This window comes from Calidris pugnax, unplaced genomic scaffold, assembly GCF_001431845.1.
Source record: "Calidris pugnax isolate Ruff unplaced genomic scaffold, ASM143184v1 scaffold8, whole genome shotgun sequence".
Classification (NCBI taxonomy): domain Eukaryota; kingdom Metazoa; phylum Chordata; class Aves; order Charadriiformes; family Scolopacidae; genus Calidris; species Calidris pugnax.
Genome location: NW_015090830.1, coordinates 26,113,120 through 26,129,761, shown reverse-complemented (window position 1 = coordinate 26,129,761; position 16,642 = coordinate 26,113,120). Strand labels below are relative to the sequence as shown.

At 42.8% G+C, this 16,642-nt stretch overlaps 2 protein-coding genes across 2 annotated transcripts; both read right to left on the bottom strand.

The window, feature by feature from the left end:
* Positions 1 to 1,921: 1,921 nt before the first annotated feature.
* On the bottom strand, positions 1,922 to 14,018 carry LOC106887511 (putative ribosome-binding factor A, mitochondrial). The gene is made up of 7 exons (XM_014941083.1): positions 13,835 to 14,018; positions 13,315 to 13,357; positions 12,431 to 12,607; positions 9,719 to 9,831; positions 8,575 to 8,659; positions 6,337 to 6,407; positions 1,922 to 2,649 (listed from the first exon to the last, which is right to left on the bottom strand). Exons 1-7 carry the CDS (start codon positions 13,945 to 13,947, stop codon positions 2,256 to 2,258), a joined length of 996 nt encoding a protein of 331 aa, XP_014796569.1. The 5' UTR covers positions 13,948 to 14,018; the 3' UTR covers positions 1,922 to 2,255.
* A 1,158-nt stretch (positions 14,019 to 15,176) lies between these two features.
* On the bottom strand, positions 15,177 to 16,611 carry LOC106887290 (glyoxylate reductase/hydroxypyruvate reductase-like). The gene is made up of 3 exons (XM_014940753.1): positions 16,498 to 16,611; positions 15,859 to 15,955; positions 15,177 to 15,486 (listed from the first exon to the last, which is right to left on the bottom strand). Exons 1-3 carry the CDS (start codon positions 16,532 to 16,534, stop codon positions 15,333 to 15,335), a joined length of 288 nt encoding a protein of 95 aa, XP_014796239.1. The 5' UTR covers positions 16,535 to 16,611; the 3' UTR covers positions 15,177 to 15,332.
* Between the last annotated feature and the right edge of the window lie 31 nt (positions 16,612 to 16,642).

Sequence of the window (16,642 nt, the reverse complement as noted above, 5' to 3'; positions counted from 1 at the left end):
GACAGGACAAGAGGAAATGGCCTCAAGTTGCGCCAGGGGAGGTTCAGGCTGGATATTAGGAAAAATTTTTTCACTGAAAGGGTTATCAGCCATTGGAATGGGCTGCCCAGGGAGGTGGTTGAGGCACCATCCCTGGAGGTGTTCAAAAGACGGGTTGATGTAGTGCTGGGAGGTATGGTTTAGTGATGATGCTCCTTGTTTGTTGTGTGGGTGTCTATTTTTGTCAGTGAGGTTGACGGTTGGACAAGATGATCTTTAAGGTCCCTTCCAACCTAGAAGATTCTGTGATTCTGTGATTCAAAAGTTAAGAGCTTTGTTGTCAAGTTGCAACACATTCATGGCTACCTTTGATTTACAGCACATGATTCTGCACATGAACGGTTTCTGACACAATAAATACCTTCATTCACTGGAAAACAAAGGAAAGCATCTATTTAAAAGTGTGTCTCCGTCCTGTGGAATTTAGGAAGAACTCCTGGAAAGACTGAACAAGGCATGCTGTGGGATTTTTCACCTACTCCAAGTTAGGCAAGTACTAATGTGAGCTACAGCTTCAACGTGTATCCCAGTAAGTGTGATGCACACTTTCTGAGATCCTGAGCCTTATCCAATACAAGCTCTAAACGGCTTACAGGAAAATCTTACAGACACGCATAGCCCATATCCTCTCTATGTTCTTAAAGGCAATAAATCTTCAGAATATGCTTCAAGGGGATTATTAAATAACCTGTAGCAAATTTCAGTGTTCTTTGCTGATCTGAATGCCGTCCTCTAACCTAAAAATCCTTCAGAGTATTTGCTATATTCTGGAGCTTATACTGGCTGTCTTTTAAAATATTTTTGAAAAACTAGAGCAACATACTGTAGTGCAACTTCCCCTACATTGTCTTTCTTTTCTTCCCCATTAACTAATGGAATTAAATGTTCCTTATTTCTGGTCGAATTCCTTTTTACTACCTTGCTAGTTATAACTTATTTTGAAGCTTCAGCCCTTCTGACTTTATGCACACTGAAGGGGGCCTGTAGAAGGGCTGGGGAGGGACTCTTTGCCAGGAGGTGTAATGATAGGACAAGGGGAAACGGTTTTAAATTGGAAGAAAAATGATTCAGATTAGATATCAGAAAGAAATTTTTTACTATGAGGGTGGTGAGGCACTGGAACAGGTTGCCCAGGGAAGCTGTGGCTGCCCCATCCCTGGAGGGGTTCAAGGCCAGGCTGGATGTGGCCTTGAGCAACCTGGTCTGGTGGGAGGTGTCCCTGCCCAGGGCAGGGGGGTTGGAACTCGATGATCTTTGAGGTCCCTTCCAACCCCAACCATTCTATGATTCTATGAATCCCCGATACAGAGGCACAACCTGCATGGTCAGCCATCCTCTAGCATGGACCAAGCTCAGTGGTGGCTGTGGTCTCGCTCGCGTGCTTCTGCCCCGGTGCTGCTCCAGGGATCCCCCGGCTGGCAAAGTAACAAAAATAAATTTACTCCTTCCATTCCATCCGTGGTTTTGTGGTTGTTCCTGCATCCTGCTTGCCTGCTGCTTTTTCTCCGCCTTTGAGTTTTTAATACATTTTTTCAGTCACGGTCAATGCTTTGCCCAGTTTTACCCAACAGATGAGTAGTTCTCCATTCTTTCCTGTTTGCAGTTCCCCTGGCACAACTGTAAATTTCTGAATATTAAAATAAATACTTTTTTTTTTTTCTTCAAGGTTTTAACTTTATTCACCTTCTTGTGGAAAGAGTTCCCCCATTAAGACTAGGTTCCCTAGAAGACACTCTGTCCTGGTCTTTGTCTGCTGAAGGCTGCTCTTTGAAAGCCACTATCATTATTTTGCTTTCCTCTTCCTTCCTGACCTTAGAATAACTGACACCATCACTTTGCGATTATTTTTATCCAGATGACTCAAAAAAAAAATTTTTAAAAATGTATTTCAACACAGAAACCATAATTTTATTTGAAATTTGAGCTGCAAGAATTTTTAACTCAGTGCTGCACTATGTATGTTTTCTTATTAGAAAACTGCTCTGGTTGAAAGTCCTACAATTGCAGCAGCTTGAAAGCTACTTAACAGAATGTCACAAATAGCACTTTTGTTCTTCTTACATACCTTGTGCTAGCAAACCTCCCCACGTGTGGCAAACCTATTAGTCTGAAAGAGGAAGTGGTAAGTCTGTACCAAATTAATCTTTCAGTATCTATGGCAGTCGTCTTTTTTTGCTATTGGCAGCCTCCATTTTGAAGGGAGTGAGTTTTTCAGTTCAGTTCAGTTTCTCAGTAGGCTGGCTTAGAGTTTTGCCATCATCTGCCTCCAATTCATTTATCTCTTCCTGTAATTCATCCTCCAGGTCATAGTCCGAGACCGATTCAGTATTATCATTCCAGTAATCACCTTCATATCTCTCCAGTAAGTATTTCTGTGGCGCAATGTCGTCATCATCAGGAAGATTCCTTAGTTTTTTCTTCTTCATTTTCTTTTTAATCTGAGAAAGCTGCTGCTCCTGCTCTTCCGTCCAGGCAATGCCTTCTAGATCTCTTGAAACTTTCAGTCTTTTATAGTCCATTATCTGCTTATTCAACAGTTCATGATCAATACCAAAAAGGTTAGACCGCATGGGTGAATCCGAAGACTGAGTTGCTGAAGAAGAGAGTTTACTGTGGAAAGGAAAACAAATGTTGTAGGTTTTTTCCCCTGTGTATATTTTAAGGGGCAATGCTAATCGTGACAACTTGAACATCACAGAAATAAACTGGGGCTTTCAGTTTGACTTCGTTAATGCTCTGTGTTCAGCATTGTGCTCCCTTTGTTAAGAAGGAAGAGATACCACTGTACCATGTCTCCGAGGACAGGCTGTGTATAAGCCTGTCAGCCTGTCAACAGATTTCATGGGAGGAAGCCAATAAAGCAACTACATTCCAGATAAAACTGCTTGTTTCTGGCAAAAAGGCAAAGAGTGAGCACTGGAGCTGGGAGCCCCAAGGAAGTTAGACTTCTCCCAGTTTTTCCAAGAAGTGAGAAGCAGCAGCCTGTGCCCAAAACATGTCAGACAAACATATGAATGACAGTACATGGCACCTTAAGCTGGACTTGTGCATCTCCACAAGACACAAACAGAGGAAGATGTCAGGTTAGTCTGTCACAATGATTTCCTCCAAGAAGCTGTTTCTTATTTGCACCTGATGAACCATCCTGTGAGGCATTAAGGCACAAAAGGCATTTCCACCAACAGACTGCAGCACACAAGTGCAAAGCCGTTGGTTTTGAGAGCAACTGGTCCACAGAATCATCATTCCAACAGATCGTTCAGCCCTATCCCTCAATACCAAAAAATTCCTCACAGAAGAATGCTAAATTAACTTTTTGTTAACTTCAGGATATTTGTCAGTAAACTTGTAACTCCTGTATAACAAACCAAACTGATACCAGAAAAAAAGTGGCCAAGTAAACGCAGAGCTTTTATCCTCATGAGAAAATTAACAGCAAGAAACAAATATTACTGCTGCAAAGAATGTTTAAAAATTTAAGTATCAAAACCACATTGAGTCTTGAATTCTTAGAAATTCTAAAAAAATTTCTCTCGTAAAAGTAAAGATACTCATACCAGAACAAGTAGTGGTTCTGCAAGTAGTGAACCTGATGACTCTGTCACTCAGAGTACAGACATTGAACACAGCTGATTTCTAAGACTGTGTTCTGATATCACCTCATGGGTCAGTTGCCTCTGAAAGCGTACACACTGTGCTGTTACAAGTGACAATTCTGTCATTCTCCACTGCTCATCAGAGGCCCAATTAGATATCAAAAACAGGCTTTCCCTTTCCGTATTTGCACACCTGTGGTCTACAGCAAGGTACCTGTGTACAAGAACCAATGGCGTAACAGCCTATGAAAATGTGTCTGCACTAAAATATGAAAGCAAAATAGAGCATATATAATAAGAAATAGTTTCCCTTGGTTTTAATAAACTGGTGTAACTTTGGTAAAGAAAGGTTAAGCCACAAAATAAAATGCCGTCCTCTGCATTTAATTTCTAGGATGACTACCTATTAGTTTTTGTCCTAGGCTATTCCATAGCCTCTTCGGTTAATAAAAGGTCCCAACTGATCTCCTTAAGAGCCTATCTCTTCCTGTAATTCATCCTCCAGGTCATAGTCCGAGACCGATTCAGTATTATCATTCCAGTAATCACCTTCATATCTCTCCAGTAAGTATTTCTGTGGCGCAATGTCGTCATCATCAGGAAGATTCCTTAGTTTTTTCTTCTTCATTTTCTTTTTAATCTGAGAAAGCTGCTGCTCCTGCTCTTCCGTCCAGGCAATGCCTTCTAGATCTCTTGAAACTTTCAGTCTTTTATAGTCCATTATCTGCTTATTCAACAGTTCATGATCAATACCAAAAAGGTTAGACCGCATGGGTGAATCCGAAGACTGAGTTGCTGAAGAAGAGAGTTTACTGTGGAAAGGAAAACAAATGTTGTAGGTTTTTTCCCCTGTGTATATTTTAAGGGGCAATGCTAATCGTGACAACTTGAACATCACAGAAATAAACTGGGGCTTTCAGTTTGACTTCGTTAATGCTCTGTGTTCAGCATTGTGCTCCCTTTGTTAAGAAGGAAGAGATACCACTGTACCATGTCTCCGAGGACAGGCTGTGTATAAGCCTGTCAGCCTGTCAACAGATTTCATGGGAGGAAGCCAATAAAGCAACTACATTCCAGATAAAACTGCTTGTTTCTGGCAAAAAGGCAAAGAGTGAGCACTGGAGCTGGGAGCCCCAAGGAAGTTAGACTTCTCCCAGTTTTTCCAAGAAGTGAGAAGCAGCAGCCTGTGCCCAAAACATGTCAGACAAACATATGAATGACAGTACATGGCACCTTAAGCTGGACTTGTGCATCTCCACAAGACACAAACAGAGGAAGATGTCAGGTTAGTCTGTCACAATGATTTCCTCCAAGAAGCTGTTTCTTATTTGCACCTGATGAACCATCCTGTGAGGCATTAAGGCACAAAAGGCATTTCCACCAACAGACTGCAGCACACAAGTGCAAAGCCGTTGGTTTTGAGAGCAACTGGTCCACAGAATCATCATTCCAACAGATCGTTCAGCCCTATCCCTCAATACCAAAAAATTCCTCACAGAAGAATGCTAAATTAACTTTTTGTTAACTTCAGGATATTTGTCAGTAAACTTGTAACTCCTGTATAACAAACCAAACTGATACCAGAAAAAAAGTGGCCAAGTAAACGCAGAGCTTTTATCCTCATGAGAAAATTAACAGCAAGAAACAAATATTACTGCTGCAAAGAATGTTTAAAAATTTAATTATCAAAAACACATTGAGTCTTGAATTCTTAGAAATTCTAAAAAAATTTCTCTTGTAAAAGTAAAGATACTCATACCAGAACAAGTAGTGGTTCTGCAAGTAGAGTCTGATGACTCTGTCACTCAGAGTACAGACACTGAACACAGCTGATTTCTAAGACACAAACACAGCTGATTTCTAAGACTGTGTTCTGATATTACCTCATGGGTCAGTTGCCTCTGAAAGCGTACACACTGTGCTGTTACAAGTGACAATTCAGTCATTCTCCACTGCTCATCAGAGGCCCAATTAGATATCAAAAACAGGCTTTCCCTTTCCATATTTGCAAACCTGTGGTCTGCAGCAAGGTACCTGTGTACAAGAATCAATGGCGTAACAGCCTATAAAAATGTGTCTGCACTAAAATATGAAAGCAAAATAGAGCATATATAATAAGAAATAGTTTCCCTTGGTTTTAATAAACTGGTGTAACTTTGGTAAAGAAAGGTTAAGCCACAAAATAAAATGCCGTCCTCTGCATTTAATTTCTAGGATGACTACCTATTAGTTTTTGTCCTAGGCTATTCTGTAGCCTCTTCAGCTAATAAAAGGTCCCAACTGATTTCCTTAAAAGCTGAGATGCCTTTTCAGTAAGGTCTTCCAAAAAGTCCCTCTTCTGCTTTCCGTTTCCTCCTAACACCATTTGCTGAACTCTGAGATAACAGCAAAGTATACACCTAATTAAAATACACTTTCTGTCATGTCAAATAATACCCAATTCAAGTTGGCCAAGAGAGGTGAAAATGGACTCTTGTAAAATTCTTAATCACAAAGCTGAGATGCCTTTTCAGTAAGGTCTTCCAAAAAGTCCCTCTTCTGCTTTCCGTTTCCTCCTAACACCATTTGCTGAACTCTGAGATAACAGCAAAGTATACACCTAATTAAAATACACTTTCTGTCATGTCAAATAATACCCAATTCAAGTAGGCCAAGAGAGGTGAAAATGGACTCTTGTAAAATTCTTAATCACAAAACCCACCTAGAATCATTTTGAGATGTTTCTACTTCTTCTGGAGGTCCAAAATCAGCACTTGACAATAATTCCTCAATCTGTAAAGACATGAAAACAACACATATTGAAGGTCTTGTATTAAATTCACTTTGCTCACACCTACACAAGAAACAGACAAGTATTTAACAGCAAATATTTTATTTTCTACATGTTTGGAGTATTTAGCAAAACCATTTCAAAATAGCCCTTCCTCCATTTGTATGAAACTGATTATACTTCTTGCCTGGGAAGTTTGTGTCAAATAGCATAAGTGATCCAGGGATTCCTACAAGGCTTTTTTGCCACATGTACATTCTGAACAGTTGGCTAGGGATTGTGTAACATATGTAATTTTTGTTTTATTTGGTCTTACTTCAGTCTTGCAAATCCTTTTTTCATAACACCCTTACACTGAGATTTTTTTCTCACGTCTTCCCCCTTTCTGCAAGCTTGTATTTCTATTATATGTAAATATTGAGTTCCAAACTCCCTTCTAACGTGGCTTCTAACCAGTAAAAGCTACAAATCTAGTATATTCAGTGCTTCGAAACTGTACCTAGTTGTGAAAATTTTATCTCATTTGGAATTTTTATTCCTACTTTTCTTTACATTGCTTCCCTTCTAATTCAGCATATTATTCTAGGAGTTGGATTGGATGCTCCTTCCCTGTCTTCCAATACTAAAAAATCAGGTTCAGCCATGTTATTTCAAGCTCTGTTATTCAAATATGTGGATTACTTGAATCTGATGATCCACGAAGTGTGAAAAGATGATCCACCTTAGTGGTTCCCAGAGCATTCACTGACAGAAGTTATAAAAGGAGGGTTTTTACTTGTCTTAAATGGTTAACTCTTGGTGCCTGTGCACTGAACTTGAAGGTAAGGTAGTTCAGGGGTTTTCTTCTTCAAAAAGAGTAAGTGATCATTTAACAAAGTTTGAGAAACAGTCATTAGTGGAACAGGTTCCACAATAACAGACCTGAAAGGCAGGACCTGCAGGAGTAGATATTTGTAGCTCCATCTAGGTATGTTAATAATAGTAATGACAAAGTGCTTCCATAATCACTCATTACTTGTTGCATAATTTTTTTGTGTTGATTAGAGGGGAGCACAATAATGAATATAAACATCTTTCAGGCGTGTTTAGTTCATTTCTATTCTCGTGCTTTTTGTTGACGCTAATGCAGGTGAAAAACATTTGCACTGTGGGTCAGAATATTGGCATGAAACTCCAAATTTTTCTGACCACAGGAAGTTCAAGCAGTTCACTGCATTTCTAGACAGTCTGAAGTTCTTGTTATCCCTTCCAGCTCTGCTAATACACACCACATGAGCCCATAAGTCACTAACAGTAATTGGTTGTAATAGTAACACATCTAAGAATAAGGCACTTCAGGGCACAGAAATATGAACACGCTGTTTTCAACTCATGTTCTTTCCATTCACATCAACAGCTTGAGGAGACCTTTTTAATGAAATTCCACTCACTGGTGTCATCTCTCTCTTCTAGAAAGCTCACTATTTAACACATCTCACTTCACAGTCTTAATGACAGCAAATTCCCATAAAACATCGTTATTCTAGCAACGCTTCAACTAATTAAAACTATCGACACCTTGACAGACAGATAATTTTACACATGAAAAAAGAAATCATATGAGTGAGCTTACACCTTCCATGCAAAGATCTGCACTTCCCTACAAACATTTAAACAACTCACAGATGGAAAAAGGTTGGGGTGAAAAAATAAAAATAAATATCAGTGATTAGATTCAATGGAATTTTAAAGCCACATAACATTTAAAATGCGGAATACAGCTCCTCAGACCTCATTTCAATAATCATGTATACCAGGCAAGAGATTAACTGCCTAGTCTGCATTATTCCTTAAAATTTTAATTTCATTTTTTAGGATTTCTTTATTAGCCTACAAACTTCTGTGAAAACTTCACTTCAGAAATGTTAATAGTAGCATCCAAAAAAGTTCATAAGGGAATAGCTACAAGGAGTTTTTTACACTGTATGTAAACATCAGTCTTACTCAGGACTCTTTGCTAAAACACGTTGGTACATGAAAAGGAAAGGGTATAGACAAATTCTGTTATTTAATGCAAATTGGTAGAGCAATCAAATTATCAGCTCTCTCTGTATTCCTAAGTATTATGGTATGCTAAGTCACCATGTTTGTATATCATTGTTTGCACACTGAGACACAGATTACAATTACCTCTTTTACAGCTGCAGCTTCTTTGTCTTTTACAAATACTATTGGAGGTACATTTCCTATAATCTGCTGACTCATCAGAAGATACCTGGCAAAAATACAGCATTTACCAGTGTGAGTAACAGTACAGCAACTCGGGACAGATAAAATATGTTAAATTAATTCCAGCAGTACTGCAAGTTTCAGGATATGGTTTGCAAAACTGACAATCTGATGGTTCTTTCAGGTTAGTGCTAAGCAATACCCAAATTCTCCAAATAATCCCAACTCTGACAGTGTAACATCACAGAAAAAAACACTAGCTGCAAATCCCACTGAGTACTGACGATATTAGATTTGTCTCCTATATGCACAAGCTGGTGCAGGTCTTTCCCTACTTCATTCAGGTTCCTTATTCCCACTGTAGGGGTGAGAGTAGCTGAGGATAGAGCTCTCACAGCAGGGCAAGACAAGCAGACCTACATGCTAGCTGCAGGAAGGACTGACATGGCTCCCCTTGTCTTCTTTGCAGCCAGGAACACTCCTCCTCGGAGAGTGGAAGCTGCTGGATAGCAGAGGGTAAGGCAAGGAAAGAAAGAGAGACAAAAATCTCTGCGATATCCTAAAAACTCATTGGACCCTCTGCCAAAAATGGGTTAAAGCATCACAGTACACGGTAGCATCCCCACATTTATGTTTTAGTATCAGTATTGTGAAGAACTTCTGTAATATCAGTCATCCCTTCTGGTGGTCCAAATTGTCCCTAGCGATCAGAATTGCCCAGTGAATCTGCTAAGGAGATCTTGTAATTGCCAGTCCTCTTGTGCAGCATCCTACTCTGGCCTACTGCCTTGCACAGCACATCCAGCCCACCATCATTAGTACAACAAAGTGAGACTGCATCCAGACTCCTCTTTCTTTCTGCTCAGCCCAGTCCCATCCTAGGAAAGCACAGAAGCCAAATGAGCCAGCTGTGCTTCAGCAGGAAAACACACAGCTGGGCTAACACAGCCACCCTTCCCTGTGAGGCTCATCACAGGAGATGCTCTGACTCCAAGTATCTAAAAACCTAAATCAGACACAGATTGTTAGAAATAACTTAAGAAAGAGTACAAGTACGTGGCTATGAATTTATGAAGTGGTCTAACTCTTTACCCCACAGCAGTACCGTATACGAGGAGCACTCTTCCGCAGCACACTTTCAACATAACTTTCTTTCTCCATAGTAGCAGCAGGATTCCAGTACACACGACACGCTGAAAAGTTTGATGCCAGGGACACCTGCAAAAGGACAAATGTTTCTTTAAAATTTTATATGTATATATATATACACACACTTCATATACAACAAAGTCTCTAATTCATGAGTAAGCATACAGTGACACAAACTGGATATGGAAACTCTTTGGAGAATCTCTTCTCCCATCTCTGCTCTTAAGAACCGTAAATTACATGGTTTCTTTATAGAGTTTAACGCCAAATAAGATTTACATTCAGTACCTGAAAAGACTTTTAATTTAGGCAAGTCACTGCCTAATCTCCCTTCCAACTGAAATTAAAAGGAGGAGAAGTCTGTCAACACAGACAGCGCTATGTTTAATCAATGTAATGGTGCTACCATCACAAATAGTCCACAATGACAAACAGAGTGGTCGGACACTGGAATAGGCTGCCCAGGGAGGTGGTTGAGTCACCATCCTTGGATGTGTTTAAGAGTTGTTTAGATGTGGTGTTGGGGGATATGGTGTAGGGGAGAACTTTGTAGAGTAGGGTTGATGGTTGGACTCGATGATCCCAAGGGTCTTTTCCAACCTAAATGATTCTATGATTCTATGACAATTTATGGCATGCTGTTTTGGAATAAAGTTGAAAGTGTAAGTTTCTGCTAAAGAAGGACCTGTGACACCGCCTGGTTTGTTGTCACCCAGAGTTTGGTTTTGAGATTGAGAGAAGAGAGGACACCTTCCACTGCACTGTAACGTAAAGTCTCTCCATCTCTAAAGCCTGCAGGGACCCTCCAGCTCACCAACAGGCAATATTCACAGCTGTCATGCATACAATTGAAATCATACAGTGTGCAGGGACCATAACACACACGAGACAGGCCGACAGTCTTCCTGAAGAATAAACCTCTGAAACACAAACTGGATTCTGAAAGATTTCTGTAACTTGTCATTCATGGCATCCAGCAGCGTCTTACAAGTTCTCACTGTGAGAGTACACTCAGCAAACTGCTGACAACCTATCATGCTCAACCAAAGGAAGGAGCCGAGGAAGAGGGAGGAGAAAGCATGAACTACCCATTGGAAGGCACAGTTCAGAGACCAATTCTTGCAGAAACCAATTCTTAAACGAACAGGTGTCTACATATGTCAGCAGAAAAAGACAACTCCATCAGAGTATTCCCATCACAGTCTGCTGTTGACAGTGCTACTCTTTCCTAGAGCAGAACAGACTGACCCCAAAAACCAAAGTAGATACTGATTTTTTTCCACCACCAAATAACTCCTCCTTCAGGAAATCCACTGCTCGTTAAAAAAAAAAAAATATGATCATTCACCAGCTGCTTCTACTGCAGGATCAGCTCTCCCCAGTTCCCACACTGAGTCTAATGTAAGGACATAAACAACGCTATCTAACACAAGCCATTTCTTCATCATCACATGAGTAATGTTATTGAGTGGAGAGAAGTTTCATGTATCAGGCCTGAAGCATGATTCTTATCTGCATTACTATTATACGATTTTAACTCTTGATACCAAAAAAACCCCAAATTCTGACGGATTGCAAAAAGCCTACTAGATTTCTTTTGATAACCGAAGTAATGATATCAGACCAGAATCAGCTCAAGAATAAACCAGGACTGAGTCTCAGCCACAACCCAGTGCAGACCAAGCACTAGGCACTACACAGTTATCATAAAATCTGCACTATATTTGGAAGAAGGCTCTTTCTTTCCATCTCTCATGTTTAAAGTTGTTTCACTTAGAGCAATGCCTCCTGACAGTGCCATGGCTTGCCTGCATCAGCCAGTATTTTTATGTGCAGACATGCCACCCAAGTTAGACAAGCAATCCTCAAAGCCCTCAAGAGAGAGAGAAGGTCTATATGAAGGGTACTGCACATATAGAGCCAAAAGATTCATCTTACCCATGTCATTTCAGTCACTTGCCTGAAGACAGAATGAATTCTGGTATTATTTAATCCTAACAAAACAGCAAACGTAGAAGACAAAACTACAGATAACGAACTAGAATATGGAGACTGACTTAGTTCCTGAATCAGAGCTTCATTATCCCTTTCAAACCCACAAATTATGAGAACACTAGCTACAATTACATACTGTTCCAATTCCAATTCTTTCTGGAACCTTGCCTGCCAATGCCATTTTCTTAGGCTTGCCTTTTTCTGAACTAAGATCATGCCCCACTTAGGTCTTCTGCCTGTGTAAGGATGCTGTTGAGGGACACAAGGAGGTATCAGCTCTTTCACAACTGCAAAAAGAAAAGACTCCTTGAAAGATACACTTATGTCAGTAAGACCAGGCTCCTCCTTCTGAAAGCACAAGGCAAACAGTACCTGCCTGAGTAACAAAAAAGACAGTCATACCAGGAGAATCACCACTGAGTTGGCCTAAGTCGCATTTGCATTATAGTGGCAGAGGTCTGCTAAGCCAGGGACAGCAGTGGCAAAGTTCTCCTAGTGTACCAGGTGAATCCAGAGCCTCATCTTGCTGTGCTCTGCCACATCAGAAGCAATGCAGTAAAATTCCTCCTGCACCCATCCATCACAACACCCAGGGGAGCTCCTTTAGCGTGCCGTGCCGACCTCCAGGCGCAGTCAGAGCGGCTCAACACATCGCTGTAGCTCGGGCACTTGCCTTGCAGATTTCCAGCTTGAGATCATAAAGTTCCTGATTAACTTCACAGGTGGTCAACATCTCTGCCACAGCTTTGTGAATAAGACCGTTCAAGACCCTGCAGCGTATGCTGTCTTCTTTCCTAGTTTTTGTCTGCTCGACTTTCATTACAGAGTCCAACTTGGTTGGTTTGTACATCTTTAAAAAAAAAAAAAAAAACAAAAAACAAAATTCATTAATCAGTAGTGCTTAGTGACACGGTTTAGTGATGGTTTTTTGTCAGAGTTAGGTTGATGGTTGGACTAGATGATCTGAAAGGTCCCTTCCAACTTAGATGATTCTATGATTAGGCAATTATATAAAGTTTTGTGCACTCTACTAAGTATGTTCTTAGAATGCCATTATTGCAGCTGTGATGGATTTATATATCAGCTTACATATCAGCTGTTTCAATAAAGAACATTTATGTTCACAAAATCTTTAACCTTCATGTATTACAGCCAAGATTTCTTAGTTCATTATTTTGTAGCCAGTTATACAGCTCAATAAATCCATTTCCTAAATAAAATACAGCATGCATTAACTGTAAAGCACTGCTCGCTCGAAAAACAAACTTCAAAAATTTGTTTTCCATAAAACCAGGCTGGTATATAGATGCCTTAATCTGGATCAGTTCTCTGCTACGGGCTCAAGAGCGTGCAGGAGAGCCTTGGTGCTGGCACGGATGAAAGATCAGGATGGAAGAGGATAAACAGCTTCTCTTGACAGCAATCCTGGCATGGGCCCTAGTGTTCATTCACAAAAATTCTGCTATTTCTCCACCGGAAAACGCGTTTCCCCAAGTTAGACACAACAACAGAAGCACCACCCTGTGCCTTCTGGCAGAGATAAACCCAGCGCCTTACCATTGTAGACCCCAGGGTCGGGCTGTCGTACCAAAACTTCTTCCTTTTGGAGAGAAGAAAAGGAAAGGAGCTGTTACCTCTCAGCAGCTGAGAGAAAGAAAAGGGGTTCCTTGTGGAAGGAGAACAGGAGGCCCAACATAACGCTCGGGTGGGTGTCCACACCCGAGATGCTTTCACCCCATGGGTGTGGGGAGCCGTGCCTCCCACCCGCGGCGGGGGCGGCGCCTGGAGGAAGGGGTGTGGGGGAGAACAACAGCAGGGAAGCTGCGTTACCGGAGCCCCACGGCCACCGGAGGTGGGATCCCCCTCACACAACCGCGCCCGGGGCCCACAGCCCACCCCCGGCGTATGGCGGTGGCCAGGCCTCAGCCGGCCCACACAGGCGGGACAGGCCCGACCGGGCCCGGCCGCCTCACCCCGCACCAAGGCCCGGGCCCGACCGCCTCCCCCCGCAGCCAGGCCCGAGCCCGGCCGCCTCACCCCGCACCAAGGCCCGGCCCCGGCGCCCCCTCAACCTTACTTTTTTTTACGCATCATTTTCCTCAGCAGGTTCCTGGAGCCGCTCAGGGCGGCGGAGCTGCGCAGGGCCCGGCACCACCGCGGTACCGCCGCCGCCGCCCGGGAGCCCCACATGCTGCCCCAGCCGCCCGGCACGGCCCGGGAGGCTCGGAGCTCCCCGCGGCGGTAACGGCGGCGGCGGCGGCTCCCCCTCGCGGCGCGGCGGCCCGGCGGAGGCGGCGGTGAGGGCCGCGGAGGCCCCGGGAGGGAGGGAGTGCGGGGAGGACTGCCCTCCGGTACAAGCGTGAGGTGAAACCGGGGAGCCTCAGGGCCTGAACTGGTTAAAGTGCATCAGGGGGATCAGAGAAGCATAGAACGGTTAGAGTTTGAAGGGACCTTAAAGATCATCCAGTTCCAGCCCCCCTGCCCTGGGCAGGGACACCTCCCACCAGACCAGGTTGCTCCAAGCCCCATCCAGCCTGGCCTTGAACCCCTCCAGGGATGGGGCAGCCACAGCTTCTCTGGGCAACCTGGGCCAGTGTCTCACCACCCTCACAGGAAAGAATTTCTTCTTCATATCTAATCTAAATCTCCTCTTTTTCAGTTTAAAACCATCACTTCTCGTCCTATCACTACACTCCCTGTTAGAGAACCTCCCCATTTCTCCTGTAGGCCCCCTTTAGGTACTGGGAGGGGCTATAAGGTCTCCTTCTTCTATAAGGAGCCTTCTCTTCTCCAGGCTGAACAACCCCAACTCTCAGCCTGTCTTCACAGGAGAGGTGCTCCAGCCCTCTGGTCATCTCCATCACCCTCCTCTCGACTCACTCCAATGGGTCCATGTCCTTCTTATGTTGTTCTCTGTGTCCTCCAGAGCTGGACAGAGTGCTCCAGGTGGGGTCCCACCAAGAGCAGAGTAGAGGGGCAGAATCACCTCCCTCACCCTGCTGGCCACGCTGCTTTTGATGCAGCCCAGGATGGGGTTGGTTTTCTGGGCTGTGAGTGCACATTGCTGGCTTATGTTGAGCTTCTAGTCCATCAACACCCCCAGCTGGTGGACTACTCTTACACAGAGACAGGCAAGGCCCGTGCAGAGATACCTATGCACAGGCGCTTTTGTCTGGACCAGTGAGTTCTCTTGGAAGTGAAAAATAAACAGGGTTCCTATTTCCACGAAAGAGCTACTCCTTTTCCTGCAGCATCAGGAACAGCCCATCCAATGCACCAACTGCGGCCTCAAATATCATTGAGGTGTCCTGCAGTTCGGTGTTAGGTTGATGGGCAATTTTAAGAGGAGGCGAGCAAAATTAAATACACTGACGCAAGATGCACATTCATGACAAAATACTGCAGTTTTCCACACAGAATCGCTTCTGGTTATTTAAATAAATTAAACCCATTTATTATAGTTGCACATTTTATCTGTATAGCACACATGGGTTAATTACACGAAGAGTGATCAAATTAATGTTTCCTCACGCCAGGATGAACTCTAAAGGCATTCCCATTGAATGCAGGCCATTTTACAGTGATACTTCATTGGGAATAGGAAGGCCTGTAAGACCTGCCTGTATGCTTTCCACCATGTTTTCCATCATAAGGCGGCGTGTCTTTTTGGTGGCACTTCCAATGTGAGGAGTTATTATAACATTCTTCAGCTTTAACAAAGGGTGATCCCTGGGAAAGGAAAAGAAAACACTGAGCTAGTCACTCACAGAGAATCTGTTATTTCGTCACCTGAAGGCAGCCAGGGAAATACTTAATAATTAAAAATAAAAACTAATTGCACGATGCACGCATACTCGGAGGAGCTGAAACTCCTGCCTAGCTTGTGGTTTTTTATGCAACGAGTCCTCCAAATGAGTCACTGTGAATTTCATTTGGCTAGGATGGAAGGGTTGGGGACATCCTTTCAGCAGGACTAGTGCACATACATCATGTACTCCTACTAGTAAAATCATGTAACTTCTCACCTGCTCACAAACCCATACTTAGTTTGAACCACACACATGCACACTCATTTATATTTAACTTAAATACATGTCCTACCTTGGCAAAGGTTCAGGATAGGTCACATCCAGAGCAGCTGCCTTAATAACTTTGTTCTGAAGGGCTTCCACCAAAGCATCCTGATCCACAACCAGACCTGGGTTACAGTAAGAAGGATATCCTTGTTTTCATACTCATTACTGCTTTCTCAACCATCCTTTTGGGGACAGTGGTCAGGCAAACAGCAGGGCTAGTGATGGTCACAACGCAGAAGTGGCAGCAGAGAGAGAGAGTGGTCAAGCCGGGGGAGAAAGCTTGGATGGGTGCATCAGAGTTGGACAGCCAGGAATTTTGAAAGGCAGTACGTACACCATAAAACAAAGTACAGGGCCAGACTTTAGGGTGGGCTGTGCCACCTTGATGTACGTTAGCAACAACACTGCCCTAAATTAATAGAAAGCTTAAGTAGGAGATTATACAAATATACGTGGGCTCCTGACACTCCAAGCTCACTAACGTTTTAGAGATCTACTTGCTCATAATTGCGGAAATGCTTAAATGTTTTGCTGAGTTACGACCACAGACTTCTAAATAATCTAGTAGAGAATTTACTGAAAACTTCGGAGTGACAGGTTGGGTTTTCTGAGGACTTTTTATGCCAGGAAACCATAATGCAGTGTTGTTTGTGCTGCGCCTTACCTCTGCTGATATTAATGAGAGTAGCGGTGGGTTTCATCAGCTCCAGCTCTCTCTTCCCAATCAGTTTGTGTGTCTGTGGAGTCAGGTTCACAGACAGCAGCACAAAATCAGACTGGTGGATACCCTTTCTGTCATGTCAAATAAT